A 14,750-nucleotide genomic window follows, 5' to 3' on the forward strand; every position below is an offset into this window, starting at 1 on the left:
TAAAATGGAATACAGATCCAATTTTTAATGTACAATTCTACAAATCTTAATTGTAGCCTGATATTTTGTATTTCTCTCAGTACTACATGAACGGCAAATTTTGTTGGAAACACTTGGATTCCTAAACCTTAAGGCCACAGCAAATTTGAATTAGTTATTCATTTATTACTTTAAAGTAGCTTTCCCGTCAAACTAGGTTTCCATTTCTGCGTAGAAGATATCGCAAACAGCAAGATAACTAAACTAGTACTGGATAAACTGTAAGTAACGGTAAGGTTTTCATACTACATCAAAAAGCGCCGCCTTATGTCATCGGATACAGGCGAACATTCAGTGAAGGCGCCCGCTTTGAAGAGACTGCACTGCAACAACTTGTTACCGGACAATTTTCAATTCTACAAAATATTTTCATTAAATTCTAAATGTAACACATTCCATTTAACTACCTGCGTAGCTATCTTTATATATTCCTTAGAGTGGAGGGTCGATCACTTTACAGAAAATGAAGTACGATCTTAAAATTGGTGGGGAGGGTCTGTGGATTCAGAGACCCATTCTTATCGGGTAGATGCATTTGGCGTAACATAAAACTAAAACTACATCGCAAAATATCATTTCTTTTGGCGGCGTGTACCTCTTGTGCCGCCGTTTGTAGCACAACCGAACGTGCTTTGCAAGAGGCTACTGAGCCATTAAAGACTACACTAACATAGCAAATGAGTAGTAACTCGGAAGGACGTTTTACGCCGAAGCAGCTTCCCTCTTGTCATGATAACTGTCACACAGTTCAACAGAGGTTCGCCACGCATTGATCACGTGTTTTAGAAGCACGTTCGGTGGTAACTCGTCCAGTCCTGGTATTGGCTCGTGCCCTTTGTTGTCGAGATGCCACTGTACATAATCAGCCAAACTAAAAGGAATAAAAAATTGCAAGATTAAAATGGCCCACATAAAACTTACTGATGTGCGATCCAGCATAGATTCAAATCTTAGAGCTACCATGATGACAACAGATCAAGCGAAACGGATATTCTTTGCATTTCAGTTACCTCATTTCCTCTTCTCCGGAGCGTGGTTCGCCCCTTAGGTTTAATAGGATGAGCTCCAGTACCTCGCTGACAAAACGATCCAAATCGACTCTCCTCATTCCATTGCTGAACTTCATCATTTGTTGCGCGGACATGACGTGTTTGTATGTGTCCGTAATCTGTTCGAAAGGATCCTACAAACAGGATAAAGGGTTAATAACTGATTACCATTAGAAACGTAACAACAACAACAAGTTATTTGAAAAACAAGGGAATAAATGGCTTGTCCCGCAAATAGTTACAAAACTAATCGAGGCGGGACAAGACGAATACAGGAACACTTTACAAAAGTAACAAGAATTTAAAAATACAGACATGCAAAAACTTTACGTAGTAACAGATTTAAAGCATTTTACACTAGTTTACAGAATAAAAGTAATAATAGCAAATGGAACAATTATTTAGTTAGTCCTACATTTTTAATTATCATAGGGACTTCAATATAGTCATCTTCTTTTTCCAGGATATCAAAAAGCAATTGGCGAAGTACCATTTTGAATGTTTTCTTCGGCAGATCTGTTATATGAGATGGTATCTCATTCCACAGCTTAACACCAAGTCGAGAAAAAGAATGCTTTTGTATTGCTAATCTAGAACTTTTAACGGAAAAATTTCCGGAGGTGGACAATCGTGTATAATATGAATGAATGCTGGACGTTCTTTCAAAAAAGTGAACGATGTTTAATGGTGCATTATTGTTGTTAATATCGTGCATTAAATTTGATACAGACTCGTAATAGAGAAAAGTTATTGGTAAAGCGTTAGCATCAATAAAGAAGGGAATTGCATGATCGCATCTGTCAGCAAAATACATCATACGAAGTGCTCTTTTCTGGAGAATTAAAATTTTGTTTAGGTAATTCTTGCATGCCTGGCCCCAGGCAGTCAGACCATAAGTTAAATAAGGATGGATCAGTGATTGATAACTTTTCAAGAGTATTTGTCGAGGTACAAACTATCGCAGCTTCGCAATTAGCCTGTAAACATAACACGTGCCATATTCAATCTGCATGAGCATTCCAAATTGAGTTGGAATTTAAAAATGTCGGCTTTTAAGTAAGAAGGAGAACCCCAGACAACACATTTTTCAAGAAGCATGATGGCAGAGGGGTTAGCATGCCGTAAGCTCGACCTTTAGTTCCAAGCGTTCAACTCTCGGTTGCAACCATTGTGTCTCTTCTTCCTTTTAATAGGTTTCTACATTGACTTAAGTTATGGTGGAGGTTGAGGAATGGAAGAAGAAGGACGGGGGGGGGGGGGGGGGTTAACGCTGCGATGGACTAGCATCGTATCCTAGGGGAGGAGCGAAGATAACTAGTTATACCCTTGTCGCCTCATGCTTAGAAGTAGGAAGCCAAAATATGTTGTACTACGCCGGAATACGAGCTTGCTACATGTTTATCACACCCCAACTTCCATGTCAAGGATATAGGGTTGTTCTGGAACATTCAAGTCCCTTACCTCGCCTCTTCGTATCAAAATTCTTGCTCTCTCCAGGGTGAGTAGTCGCCAAAGAGAGATTACGTGACGTAACTGGCAGCACTGCTGGGCCTAACGAGGAAACCGTTGCAAAGTTCAGACTGGTTTGAAACCCAACATCAAACAATAATGAAAACGTGCCTAATAAGGTTTGGAAAACTACTTGACAGGAACACCATGTTACGTTGTTAAAAGGCTTGGATGCTAATAAGAATTAGTGGTATATTTGAGGCCCTCGGAATTGGGACAAATAAGAGGCTTAAAACAAGCGTATTATAAGAGTTGCACTCGACGACAGACGCTCCACATTTAATCTATGGGTAGAGCATCCTTTAGGGGTAACCACGAAGCTTTCACAGACAATTCCAAAAAGCTTTAAAATACATAACAATGTAACATTTCCTCCCGAATTGAAGTCAAACTGTCTCTGTAAAAAGGAGCAGCTGCCTCTCAGTTTTCTTTTTGGGTTTCAATTGCCCTTACTAAGATATGCTTTTTCCGAATGGTCATAAAGTCGGCACCGCACACCCGCGTTTCTAGTGCCATCCCGAGAGGCAAAGAACGCATGCGCACTGACAAAAGGAGGCATCGTCCTTGAGACATTTAAAGTTGCAGAAAAAGTATTCTACTTAATTTTTAAGCTCGGCCAAGTCCCGTAACGTGCACGCCCCTTGTTAACCGAACTTAAAACAACTTTTTTTCTCCAAGATGTATCTTAGATTGTGGTAAATGTACAAGTAAACGATGTTATAAATAGATAAGGCGGGGGGGTTGGGGGGGGGGGGGGCTTAGTTTCTCAAGAAACTATGGTGCTGCGTCGGTGGAGGAGTGGCAACGAAAATTTGGTTTTATCAAATAAGTTGATAAGATAATTTGAGAGATTCGAGTGCTGACCTTTCGAGCGTTAGCTCTTCTACATACCTTTAGACTTCGAAGACCATTTTGTTGAGGCATGCGCAGTACCCGTCTCAGGTATTCATTGAGCAGCATGTCAGATTTCCCCCCAGTGGAGGACAGGAAACCAATGGCAATGTCCAGAGATGACAACACGTCACAGATGTCTGTCAGCGATCGAAACTCGCCTATGATTTGACGGCTTACTGCTGAAGTCAAAGGAACCTGATAACACAAAATACAAGACGATTCGAAACAGCATTCAAAAAGTGATAAGTCGAACTCAAAATCCTCCGTAGACTACTACTGTAACGTCTCTCATGCATCTTAAATAACCGTGTCCGCGCTATGTTAATTTAAAACTATTTACAGGTGGTATCCCCATCTAATAAGCCCTTTTAGCTTCTAGAGGATTCCCTGCCTTTAGTTCAGTATGTATGTATTGTGTTTTTTTAATAGTGGAAATGCACTTAGCTACCCAAAGCTAGTTTACAGGCACACCACTCAGAAATAACGGGAAACAAATAATCAAATTAAACATAACAGGTTAAAAATCCTAACTGGTAGGAGGCAAACCAGCTGGCTATATACAAGCGTGGCCTAGGACGGCGCTTGAATCCGGGGCCTCCGGATTTCAAGTCCAGCGCCCTAAACCGCTGGACCACGCCGCCTCCCCAATAATGTAATAATGTATTTAATATAACTGTTGTAATATTCTGTGTGGCAAAATACAATACAGTTTGATTGCCCGGGAGACGGTGGAGTCCTCAAATACGAAGGCGCTATGGGACTAATCGATGAAATTGCGTCCCATTCAGGGGAAGCGGAAATACTCCTAGTTACTTCATGCTAGAGATAGAACCGGTTAATAAGCTCTGAGCGTCTGGGTCTGTGGCTCGTGTGCGATTTCGTCTGCGATTGGTGTTTATAAAGACAGTTGCTGGTAGCTGTCCAGTCATTGTTTTGAGACGTTTTTTAAAGCCAATATGAAATTCACCGCTTGATTAACTAATCAAGTCGTCATCCAAGATATAAATATCACCTGCCGCCTATACCCAATTTACTTGGCTGATAATGACTTCCGCTCGGGTTGTCGCGTCATCAACAACATTCCTTTTTAGACTATTCTCATCTGGACGATCAAAGTAATCACTTCTGAGAACATTCCGCAAAACAAGCACAACTATCGTAAGGACGAAATTCATTGTCAAAGCAAAAACAATCTGTGTTAAGCGCAGGAAAACGCGAACAAATCAAGCCACGATTTGTGTAGACTTCGCTCCTGATTGGCTAATAGAATGACACGTTTGTTCTGCTTAGAAACAGTTCAATGTACGAAGACTGAACAACTCTGAAGTTGTGGTATTATTATTAGTTCCTCTTTGTATTTACTGTGGTTCTAGTTTTACAGTAACTATCAAGAGAAAACCAGTTTATCAGAAAATTAATCTCAAGAGTGTATTACCTGGGGCACTTTGACTTTCACAGCAGCGAAAACAGAGTCCAGCTGGAGATCTCGGCTGAATGCGAATCGTTCATCCTACGATGGCAATTCAACAAATTACGTTCAAATAGAATTGAGCAGCAGAAAGAAAATGAAAAGCGGTTAGTCCTAATATCTCTTTTGTGCCTGTAATGTCTCTGGAAATTATTGTAAGTGCAACAACAAAAGCAACAGATAAAGCTTTTTATTGAGGAATGTCGGCCCCATAGATTTTTACTAGGAAATATCAACTTGTCAAAACGCAGTTTCCTACTGAACAACGTTGTCAGACAAATTTTTCTTGAAAGCGTTGGAGACGATCTCAAATGCATGTTCAGTGTCAATATAAAAACAGGAACTTTTTTGTTACACGAGTAACGACCCTACGGACAACTGTCATCCATCCTGATGAGAAAAAAAAACAGGCATTCTACAACTCACCTTGAAATCTATCAACGGTCTTCCCCTTATGAACCTGTCAATCAGCTGTCTTTCCAGTGCATCCCAGTTGTACTGGACTAATGTCCCCCTACCCACCTCTAGAGAGTAGTTACACTGTGCCAGGATAAGCGGCAGGAGGTCTCTATCGGCGTCGTAAGAAATCAGTTGTGAGGTAGTGACGTCTTGTAACTGTATGTGAGGGAGGTCTCTGATGACGAGAAAAATATACATTCAAGATTTTTTTTTAACGAATTCGAGTCGTCTTGTGTTGATAGCAAGACAACGCCTCGGCTATATGAAATATTTTTGCTAAGAGAAGTGATTTGCATCGAACGAAGCGTTACTTTCCATTGTTATGTTAGATGTATTGGAGGATTTTTCACCATTCCGGCATCAACTGTCAGCCAGTTGGTAAGGTGGGCAATTACATCGTACCACTGTGATTGCAAAGGAATTATTGATACAATAAGCGGTATCTGACTGGTTCTGTTGTCAGTGAAAGACGTTTGTCAGTGCGTTGAAGCATTAGTTTGTCACTGATAAACATTTGACAAATTATGTAAATTTACCGCTTGGTAAATTGCGGAAGACGAGTAGCTTCATTTATCTTAAAACAATCACCAAAAATGTAGGTAAAAACTAAACAAAAAGTTCAAAATAACGACTAAAGGGCACAACGTTCTGTCAGAATGGCCATTTGGGTTCTGGATTACCTGAGTTCTGATTTACGGGGTCACTTGCTCAGGAGAGTGTGAGAACGAACCGACCTTTGATCGTTTGAAATCAGGCGGCTGACGGAACCGCCTGTTACGAAATAAACTCGACAAACTGTAGACCGCCTCCACACTGGTATAAATCCCGCACTTTACCCCAACTTTAACTGACCTATTCTGTTTTTCTCTGTAGAACATATTTATCAGAACAAGTTGTATAGTTGGTGGCACTTGACCCCCCAAAAAAATAAACATGGAAATACGCAAGTAAAATTTCGAATGTCCCTTTAACGGTTACGCCACTGAAAAGTTACAACCATTTCTGCACACTATGATAAGATCAGAAGCTTTCACTTTCATCCCGATATTCAGAGTTAGCAAGATCTTGAACAGAACGCGATTTCATCTAAAAACTATCAAATAACGCAGGTAACAAAGCGAGAAAAAAGAGTAATGAGTCTAGCTTTTAGGTAAGGTATCAATACCAACCACTTCATGGAAAAGGTTCAATCCATCGTACCGACAAAGATGGCGACTGGCACATTTACCTATAACTCTCAGCGTACGAAAACTCTAAAAACGCTCAAACAAACATACAGAAAAGTTCTAAAAACACTTTAAGTCTAGCATACACAATGTTGCTAGTACAGGGACAAATTTGACAAAAAAACATAGCTTTCTCTGTTCCTTTTGATTGTGTTAGGTTCGCAAGGTATTGTGGTAAAATGTCAGCCGCCATCTTTTTCCGTACGGTGAAATACGGCGCCGCATGTCCTATGGCGATTGGAAAAAGCACATCAGAAGCCAATTTAATAAAGTGTTTACACTTGTAACCAACAATCTGGGCCCTTCTTATTATATTACACGCTCATGCAGCAAACGAATTCAATAAAAATTGTTAGAAGTCTTTAACAATGATTATTGAACCCCGGTTTTTTAACTCTTTTTTTGAGTTTCTTTTTTGGTGCGTACGTAAAAACAACAGTCCAGATGGTCAACTTCAAGTGTAAAGTTTTATTAAATTGACCCCGGTTAGTATTGGCAAATACTTACTTCACTTCTCCACCAATCAAATTCTGATATCGTTGGCTGAACTCGTTATGTACCATGGTCAGGTGAAATACCAGGGCCGTGGAGCAGATACCCATCCCAGAGGTACTGGGTAGGAGCACAGCCAGCGGACGTGAGCTATCCATTGGTATTTGACATAAGTCACTCGGAGGGCGAAGGCGCCCTGTTTAAATGGAAAAAATTATTAATACACAATTTATTTTTATTTTATTTTTGCCATACTATACACATTACAAATACAGGTTTTCGAGTCGAAGGCAAAAAATGGCGACGAACCTAAACGAAACCACGAGGCTTATATGAAATTAAGTTTCCTCACAAAATACAAGAGTGAATAAACGGGTACTTTAACTATGGATGAGCAAGAGGCAGAAGATCGGAGAACAAATATTTTTAAAAACATTATAATTCTAAATAAAGAAATCTTTTACAGTTACTAATTTACAGCATCTCAATAAGTACTTTTAAATTAATTTATTGAGTGAGATGCGATGAAATGAAGTTTGATGGCTTCAATTAGTCTATTATCAAAGCAGTGGTAGGATAGTCAGAGTACCCAACGGAGCCGCCCCTCAGATTATCCACCCCTCGGGCTGAAATTCTGCTACCTGGGAACTTGGTAGGGCTAGGAAATTACCCCAAACAATTTTCTTGCTGTGGTTTTTGCTTTAATGTCGTCCCTGGCTGGAGACAAAACCAACGCTCTCTCTCTAGCTTCCTCCTGTTGTGTTGGTTGCAGTGGTTGCAAAAGTTGCCAATTAAATATGTGACAATTTAGTAATAAACAGATGTTGGTTGCGGTGGTTGCAAGGTAAGTATCTTAACATTTTGTGATAGAAAGGGTGTTGGTTGAAGTGGTTGCAAAAGTTGCCAATTAAATATTTGACTATTTTAGTAATAAATGGATGTTGGTTTCTATGATTGCAAGCTAAGTGTTTTTTTATGTGGAGATAGAGGGGAGCTTGGTTGCAGTGGTTGCAAAGTATGTATGTGGGAAATCAGTTGTACAAAGGGTGCTGGTTGCAGTGGTTTCAAAAGGTGTCAATTTAACATGTGACTATTTAGTACGAAATAGATGATGGTTAAATAACTGGGTTGAAGTGGTTGCAAAAGTTGCCAATTTAATAAGTGTCTAGTAAATACTAAATAGATGTTGGTTGCGGTGATTGTAACGGTTGTAAGGTAAGTATCTTAACGATTGGTGATAGAAAGGTGTTGGTTGAAGAGGTTGCAAAGTATCTTTGAAGGAAATCAGTTGTACAAAGGGTGTTGGTTGCAAAAGTTGCCAATTTAATATGTGACTATTTTGTAATAAACAGATCTTGGCTACGGTGGTTGCAAGAATTAATTATCAACCGGATGTTACGAAATTCTTTGAAGAGAGTGTGTTGTTTGTAGACTGAACTAAGGATTGTCGGTAGCAGCAACAAGCAGATTTATTCGCCAACACTTGGTCTTCATAGCACACAGATTCTTGTCACGCAGACTTTAGCACACAGCTCTGGCAGACGGGCTTTACACTTAATCAGCACACAGGTACTTTAAATAGGTCCGGCACACAGCCCTTTGAATAGACTTCTTGACACACTGTTTACACTTCTCTTAAACTTCTAAACTCACTTACTTATATAGTCGTGAAACAAGGTTTAGAACCTTCTAAAAATCTATTTTCAGTAGTATTACATAAGCATGTGATAGTTAAAGACAATTACGTAAACCATGACTCAGAATTCTAAAATGTTCTGGAACATTCCATAGAATGTCCTATGTAGACAATTTCCGTAACACCAAAGAACACTGGGTGACTGTCAAGCAATCGTTAGGGCCAATAACAAATCAATTTTGAAAATTTTCTTGTTGAGTACTCCTGGATAGTGTTTTATTGTGTGGGAATTCACAGTCTGGATAGGGTTTGCTAATCACGTCCCACCATTTTTTGTTTGTTTGTGTTTCTTCGTGTTTGCTTGTTTTTTTGTCCACCATTACCAACCTTCACAGCAGTGTATAATTGTTAATTATACTTCATTTCATTATGGTTGTAAGTTAGTCTACTGCAAAAGCGCATTTATCTATTATGTCCCCCAAAAAAGTTATTGATCGATTTTAATTCCTTCTCTCAGAATTGAATGTAAACACAAACCTTGCTGGTCGAGACTCAGTCTCACAAGATTCCACGCATTGTTAAAGCTCGCAATCAGAGAAGCGATTTCATCTCTTGCTGCTTCTGTGAAGAAAAACGTGAAAGGTATTGTAATATGATATGTAGAAACACTACAGTCAAACCCGGACTGAGAGAAAGCCTTTAGGGCAAAGCCTACGTCGGCTGTAACTGTGTGCGCTCAAGTAGTTGGCACCTATTCGATTCAAGACCTAAACCTGCTGTAAACAGCGGAAGGGCTAGCAAGAACGACGTGGCATTGAGATTAATTATTCTCTCCCGGTGAGGTGCTTTTCGGGCATAATGGAAAAAAAAACAACATCAATACTTCAAATAGAACAAAACAATTCAAGAATCCCAGCAAGCGTGGCCGATTGTGGATTTTTAAAAAACTCGGGGCTACCGAGAAACGATTCTAGCTAGCGGTCAGAGCAGGGCTTGAACCCAACCGCTCGGCCACGCTGATCCAATCAAATAGGGCAGATGGCTGAGAAAGCTTTCGTTAAACACAAATTTAATAAAAATGGATTCCGTCTGGGCTGAATGGAAAAGGAGCACCTGTGTCAGTCGCCTCTCGCATGGAATTGGAAGCTTAGAAACCTTGCTTATTGTGCAGGGAGGAAACCCTTTGTGCAAGGCAGAGAAGAACCATCAGAATCTTTATGATGCCGAGTGGGAGACTTGAGCGCAGGTCAGGTGGGCAAGGAGTGCTGCCACCACTGCGGCTAATATAAAATGTCATGAGAGGTGCAATACGTTTAATTCTACGATATGATTGGCCACTTACTGGAAGGCATTTTCCTTAGAAAATCTCGTATCTTGATGTTCTCCGCTTCCGTTCTGTCGATTCTTCGGTGGAATTTGTCCATGAGAAGGCGTTGCAGCTTAACGATATCCGGAAGAAAACGGAGGGCACGAAGTTTCTGTTCCTGTAACAGGACAAGGCAGAAATAGATATGTTAAAATGAAAGAGGCTGCTATATGGTCCCCTTTATTGGTTTTTTTTTTCTATTCGAGACCACGTGAATTGCATTTTTCCTTAACCCTTCATTAAATATGGCCTTATCTAAGAATTGAAAAGCCGAATCAATTGATGAAGGTTTCACACTTCATTTTGCAAGTAGGTTTTCGCTAGAGTAATTCAAAGGTAGAACAAATGGCAGTCTCTAACTGTGTGGTGACACTTAGAGTACTTATCCACTGGCCAGTACAACCTGAGGTCAGATAGAACCAAGTATCCAATACCAATCAGGACTGAAAGATTCAAGAACTTTGTAACCATGAAGTACCAGACTATAATCTAGATTTCTCGATTATGATTGTTAATATTATTAATCCCTGAATTGTAATCGGTCAGGAATTCAGTCATGGACTGCAAATGAGTAAAATAAACTATATTACTATTACTACTATCTATTCTGGAAGAGGAATACAAGCCACAGACGTTATCCGTGTTCCTATTCTGTTTTCGGAATGAATAGAGTAGTGTTCTGGTCATTCTACTCCTAAAACGAATAAAAGGAATAGCGGCATTCCTTCGGGAGGGTTGCCAGGTCAATGGGAATAGGCCGAATTGCTCCGTTTTGGGAACCCGTATTGTCTATTCAGTTCTTCCCGATACGGAATAAGAATAGCTAGATTTGCCCCCAAAAGAATGCTCACTTAGTCTGTTGGTCGAGTCAGCTTATTGCCATCTAAGGAATTTTTTTCTGTTACTTTGTAACTAAATTAATAATCAGAATAAACGTTAACTGTTTCCTCGGCTGATTGAAACCTCTGAGATAGATAAATTTGCAACGTGCCAGCGTGCCAGCGCGCATAATGCATTATGAAGCATTTTTAACAATATTTAATAGTTGACTTAATACCCGTGCGAGTTTGTTTACCTGTTGTAAGAACTCAGCTAGCACTTTGTTCCTCTCAGAATCAGTAGACAGCACCTCTTGCTGAAACGTGTGTGAGAAGTGATCCAAAGTGACTTGAGTCCGATACCTCCATAGTGCGGGGCAGGTAGGTAAGATGCCTTCAGTCAGGGTATCAGGAGGGACATCTACCTCGTACAGCTGGCGCATCAGGGGGTTATTACCTAAAGAAATCATAATATTATAATATTATTAAAATATAATATAAGGTTTTGCCTTCAGTTTGTAACCTTTTTGCATAGAGAATCAAGGCTTGACTAGCGTAATTGGTTCCACAGAACCATTAAGGGACCCTAAGAAAATGCTTTGAGTAGTGATGAGATGGACTCGCAGACCTTTAAGGGGAAGTAGCACTTCTCCTATTTGCTTCTTGGTCTAGAAAGGGGAGTTAAACTGCGACTTTATCTGTCTGGTCATGAATGTAACAAGGAAATTTAGCTTACCCAGTCGATTGTCACCGACCAACAGCCCCAAACAACGTTGAATCTTTTCTTCAAGGTTCTTAAAAAAATGATCATTAAACATTTTAAAACACATAAATATAATAAATAACTGAAACAAAATATAATAAACCAAAAAGGGGGGGGAGGGTGGAAATGGGCATACCGTTAACACTGGGGTGACCACACTGGTGTTGAACATTGCTTCCCATTCTCTTCGGGAGTCCTTGGACATCAGATTAGGGGCGACATCTATGGCTTGTTGCTCTAATACAATAAAAGCGGATAAAAAGCGTACAGTCAAAAGCAAACATTGGGGTGTGACTTCGTAGTAAGGCGCAAAGCTTTTGGGGATATATATTTTTTTTACCATGGGAAAGAAGAGGTTGCAAGGCACGTTTTCCTGTTGCCCCTTTCATGTCCTGCGGGTCTTAAAATGCCCCCAGTACTTTTCAAAGAATGGCGGAAGTTCTTCTCTGGCAAAGGCTAAACGACACTAATTGCAGTTATTTTAAATACTTTCACGTTAAAGTACTGAAGCCCTTACTTAAAATTTAATCCAGGGCATTAACGAGGGCAGAGCCCGACCAACTAAGCAAATGTTGTGGATACAAAACAAGTCATTATATTGCTAAAGTAACGTTTGCCCTTTTTGACCGTTATGCGTCTCCACTTACGGTTAGAGACATGGGCAGTAATTTGTACAAGGACCATGTGGACGCATAGAACTGTATCGTCTACACTTCTCCCCAGGCTGTTAGCAAGAAGTTCTACATCCATTTGGAGGTGGTCCCACAAAAAGCGTGCCAACGCTACAGGAGGAACTGTGGGATGGATAAGGGCGCCCACGTCCTGAGAAAAAGCCAATGAAATAACAAGCAACAACATTAGAATCAGGAAAGTGAAATCTTATAGTCAATATTTACTCAGTCTACACAAGTGGGATTGTGAGGACGTACAACTAAGAAATGCTTCAATGATGGTCTAACATTGTGAAATTGCAAGTGTGGTTTGACATATGACTGTTTCTAAGCAGACCTGTGGATGGCGGCAGGCTCCCTCAATCATGGCACAATGCATAAGGATCCTTGTAATACCAACAACTACAGGGGACAGGTTCCGCTCGGGAACAAGAACTTTAGGCCTTGCACTGGGATGCCCAAGCACGTGACCTTTCATTGTGCGGTCAGCCCTGCAAACACAAGATAAGACTGTAAGAAAGATGCCTTCTACTATGTTGAGACGTGCTGTGGTTTTACCGACGGACTGGGTTTGTAACCTGCCCAAACGGGTCACGACTCTTCCAGCGGCCACAAGAGATGTTCCCGGGGGCGTATCCAAGGCTAGACGTGATTTGAAGAATGGCTGAAATCATTTTGGTCAACGATATACTAACTGGTAAGCAAACATCGTTACAGGTTAATAGTGGGATTATGCGCAGCTTGGTAAAGTTGTGTACTTCCAAGAGGCACTGTGGTGCTTGCAACTGATTGTGTATGGAAAACAAGTGAAGATTTTTAATACTTCACGTACACAATGGAATCGGAAAATGGGTTCGTGGACAGCCAATCAATCTGTTGGTTGGTTCGAGAATTAAAAGAGATAAACAACAAACTCCAGCTACGGGATTACATCGGAAAACGAGCACTAAATAACATAGTGCTCTTTTCACATTGACATATTAAGCAATAAAAAAAGTACAAAGTATTTTTGTCAGGTGGATAACAGTACCTTCAAGCAAGATAATGAAGCAGCTGGTTAAGATCGAATTGGAAAGTAAATAAGCGATCTTCGGGTTCTACTGACATTAAGTACTTTGCTTTAACTCCAAACTATTTTCTAAACCCCTAAAAGACAGTCCGGAAGATACGGCAGTGTCCTACCTCTGAGCCATGGTGTTTCCTCGGGAGAGATTGTGCCCAGTGCCACCAATATTGACTTTGCACTCAGGGCAAATTTTCACTTCCACGGGACGACCACACTGCAAAAAAGTAACATTGTACTTAAAAGACACTAGTCATTAAGAAATAGCAATTAAGAATAGTTTTCAAACAAAGTATCACTTGGACGAGTATTTCATGTCTCTTCAGCCAAGGAAACCATGCAAAACGCTAAGGATAACTCTGTGATTGAAATGCATTCTATGCAAGGGAAACTAGCACTGCTCAGCCGTGTGGGCCTTTGGACAGAATGTTACTTTACCTTTCCTTGAGGACGATTATTAAGATTGAACAGCTTTAGTTTGAAGTGGCTATACTGGTTAAGAATACTTACATCTCCGATGTAATAGGGATGTCCTTTTGGGCACTCTACAAACAAGACAAGGAAGAACACAACAGAATGTGTCAAGAATTTACACCATAATAATTTACTAAAGGTGTAGTTATTTGCTGTATATGAATGTAGCAGTCGCATTTGCCTGTGGGAAAAGTCTATTGTTTATTTATTTTTGCACGGACAAATAGGAGTACTAGACACGCACGCTGCAAAAAAATCGACCATAATGACAAATTTTCATGTAAAACAGATTACAATGAAATAGATTCAGTTTGTATGCCAAGCCCCCCAAAATTGGCAAAAATTACAATAAATCAGCCAAGTAACCACACAAAAAACAGGTAGTACACTTTATGGTGCGAGAACATTGAACTGGCACGAACTGAAGGAGAATTTCTTCTAAGTGAGTACATAGAGCAGTTTCCGATTAATTGAGTGTCGAAAGTAATTTGCGTTTGCTTTGGTTTTGCTTTACTTTTGCTCAGTGATTGCTTGGCAAAACTCATTGAGAAGTAAACCAAAACCAATTGTGACTTAAAACACATTTTCCCGCTCTTAGCGCTGGTTACATGCATTTGTTACGAGTTCTGATTGGTTCATTATCTCTGTCGTGGTAAGCGCAATTTTAATTTGGTTGAAAACCGCCCTATAAGTATTTATTTTCTCCCCGACATTCTGTGCCAAAACATGCCGTTTAATAAACAGGGGTGTGTACAACCTGACGTTTGCTAGACCACATAGTCATCCTGTATGTAAATTCCTCGCAGGAAAATATACCATTTCC

The 14,750-nt window shown here is 40.2% G+C and overlaps 1 protein-coding gene across 1 annotated transcript in view; it reads right to left on the reverse strand.

The window, feature by feature from the left end:
- Nucleotides 1-11: 11 nt before the first annotated feature.
- The window catches only part of LOC146488037 (E3 ubiquitin-protein ligase rnf213-alpha-like), a 109,360-nt gene continuing 94,621 nt past the window's right edge, over nucleotides 12-14,750 (reverse strand). The window contains exons 70-85 of the mRNA XM_085120883.1: nucleotides 13,964-13,998; nucleotides 13,573-13,670; nucleotides 12,728-12,881; nucleotides 12,367-12,541; nucleotides 11,856-11,956; nucleotides 11,693-11,750; nucleotides 11,214-11,413; nucleotides 10,115-10,256; nucleotides 9,310-9,393; nucleotides 7,152-7,332; nucleotides 5,386-5,593; nucleotides 4,927-5,001; nucleotides 3,489-3,686; nucleotides 2,550-2,639; nucleotides 1,050-1,222; nucleotides 12-910 (exon numbers count right to left, since the gene is read on the reverse strand). Of these exons, the coding sequence (XP_084977009.1) occupies nucleotides 742-910; nucleotides 1,050-1,222; nucleotides 2,550-2,639; nucleotides 3,489-3,686; nucleotides 4,927-5,001; nucleotides 5,386-5,593; nucleotides 7,152-7,332; nucleotides 9,310-9,393; nucleotides 10,115-10,256; nucleotides 11,214-11,413; nucleotides 11,693-11,750; nucleotides 11,856-11,956; nucleotides 12,367-12,541; nucleotides 12,728-12,881; nucleotides 13,573-13,670; nucleotides 13,964-13,998 (2,141 nt within the window). The 3' untranslated portion in view covers nucleotides 12-741. The remainder of the gene's footprint in view (nucleotides 911-1,049; nucleotides 1,223-2,549; nucleotides 2,640-3,488; nucleotides 3,687-4,926; nucleotides 5,002-5,385; nucleotides 5,594-7,151; nucleotides 7,333-9,309; nucleotides 9,394-10,114; nucleotides 10,257-11,213; nucleotides 11,414-11,692; nucleotides 11,751-11,855; nucleotides 11,957-12,366; nucleotides 12,542-12,727; nucleotides 12,882-13,572; nucleotides 13,671-13,963; nucleotides 13,999-14,750) is intronic.

The sequence above is a fragment of the Pavona decussata genome, unplaced genomic scaffold, assembly GCF_977016875.1.
Source record: "Pavona decussata unplaced genomic scaffold, jaPavDecu1.1 SCAFFOLD_11, whole genome shotgun sequence".
NCBI classification, from domain to species: domain Eukaryota; kingdom Metazoa; phylum Cnidaria; class Anthozoa; order Scleractinia; family Agariciidae; genus Pavona; species Pavona decussata.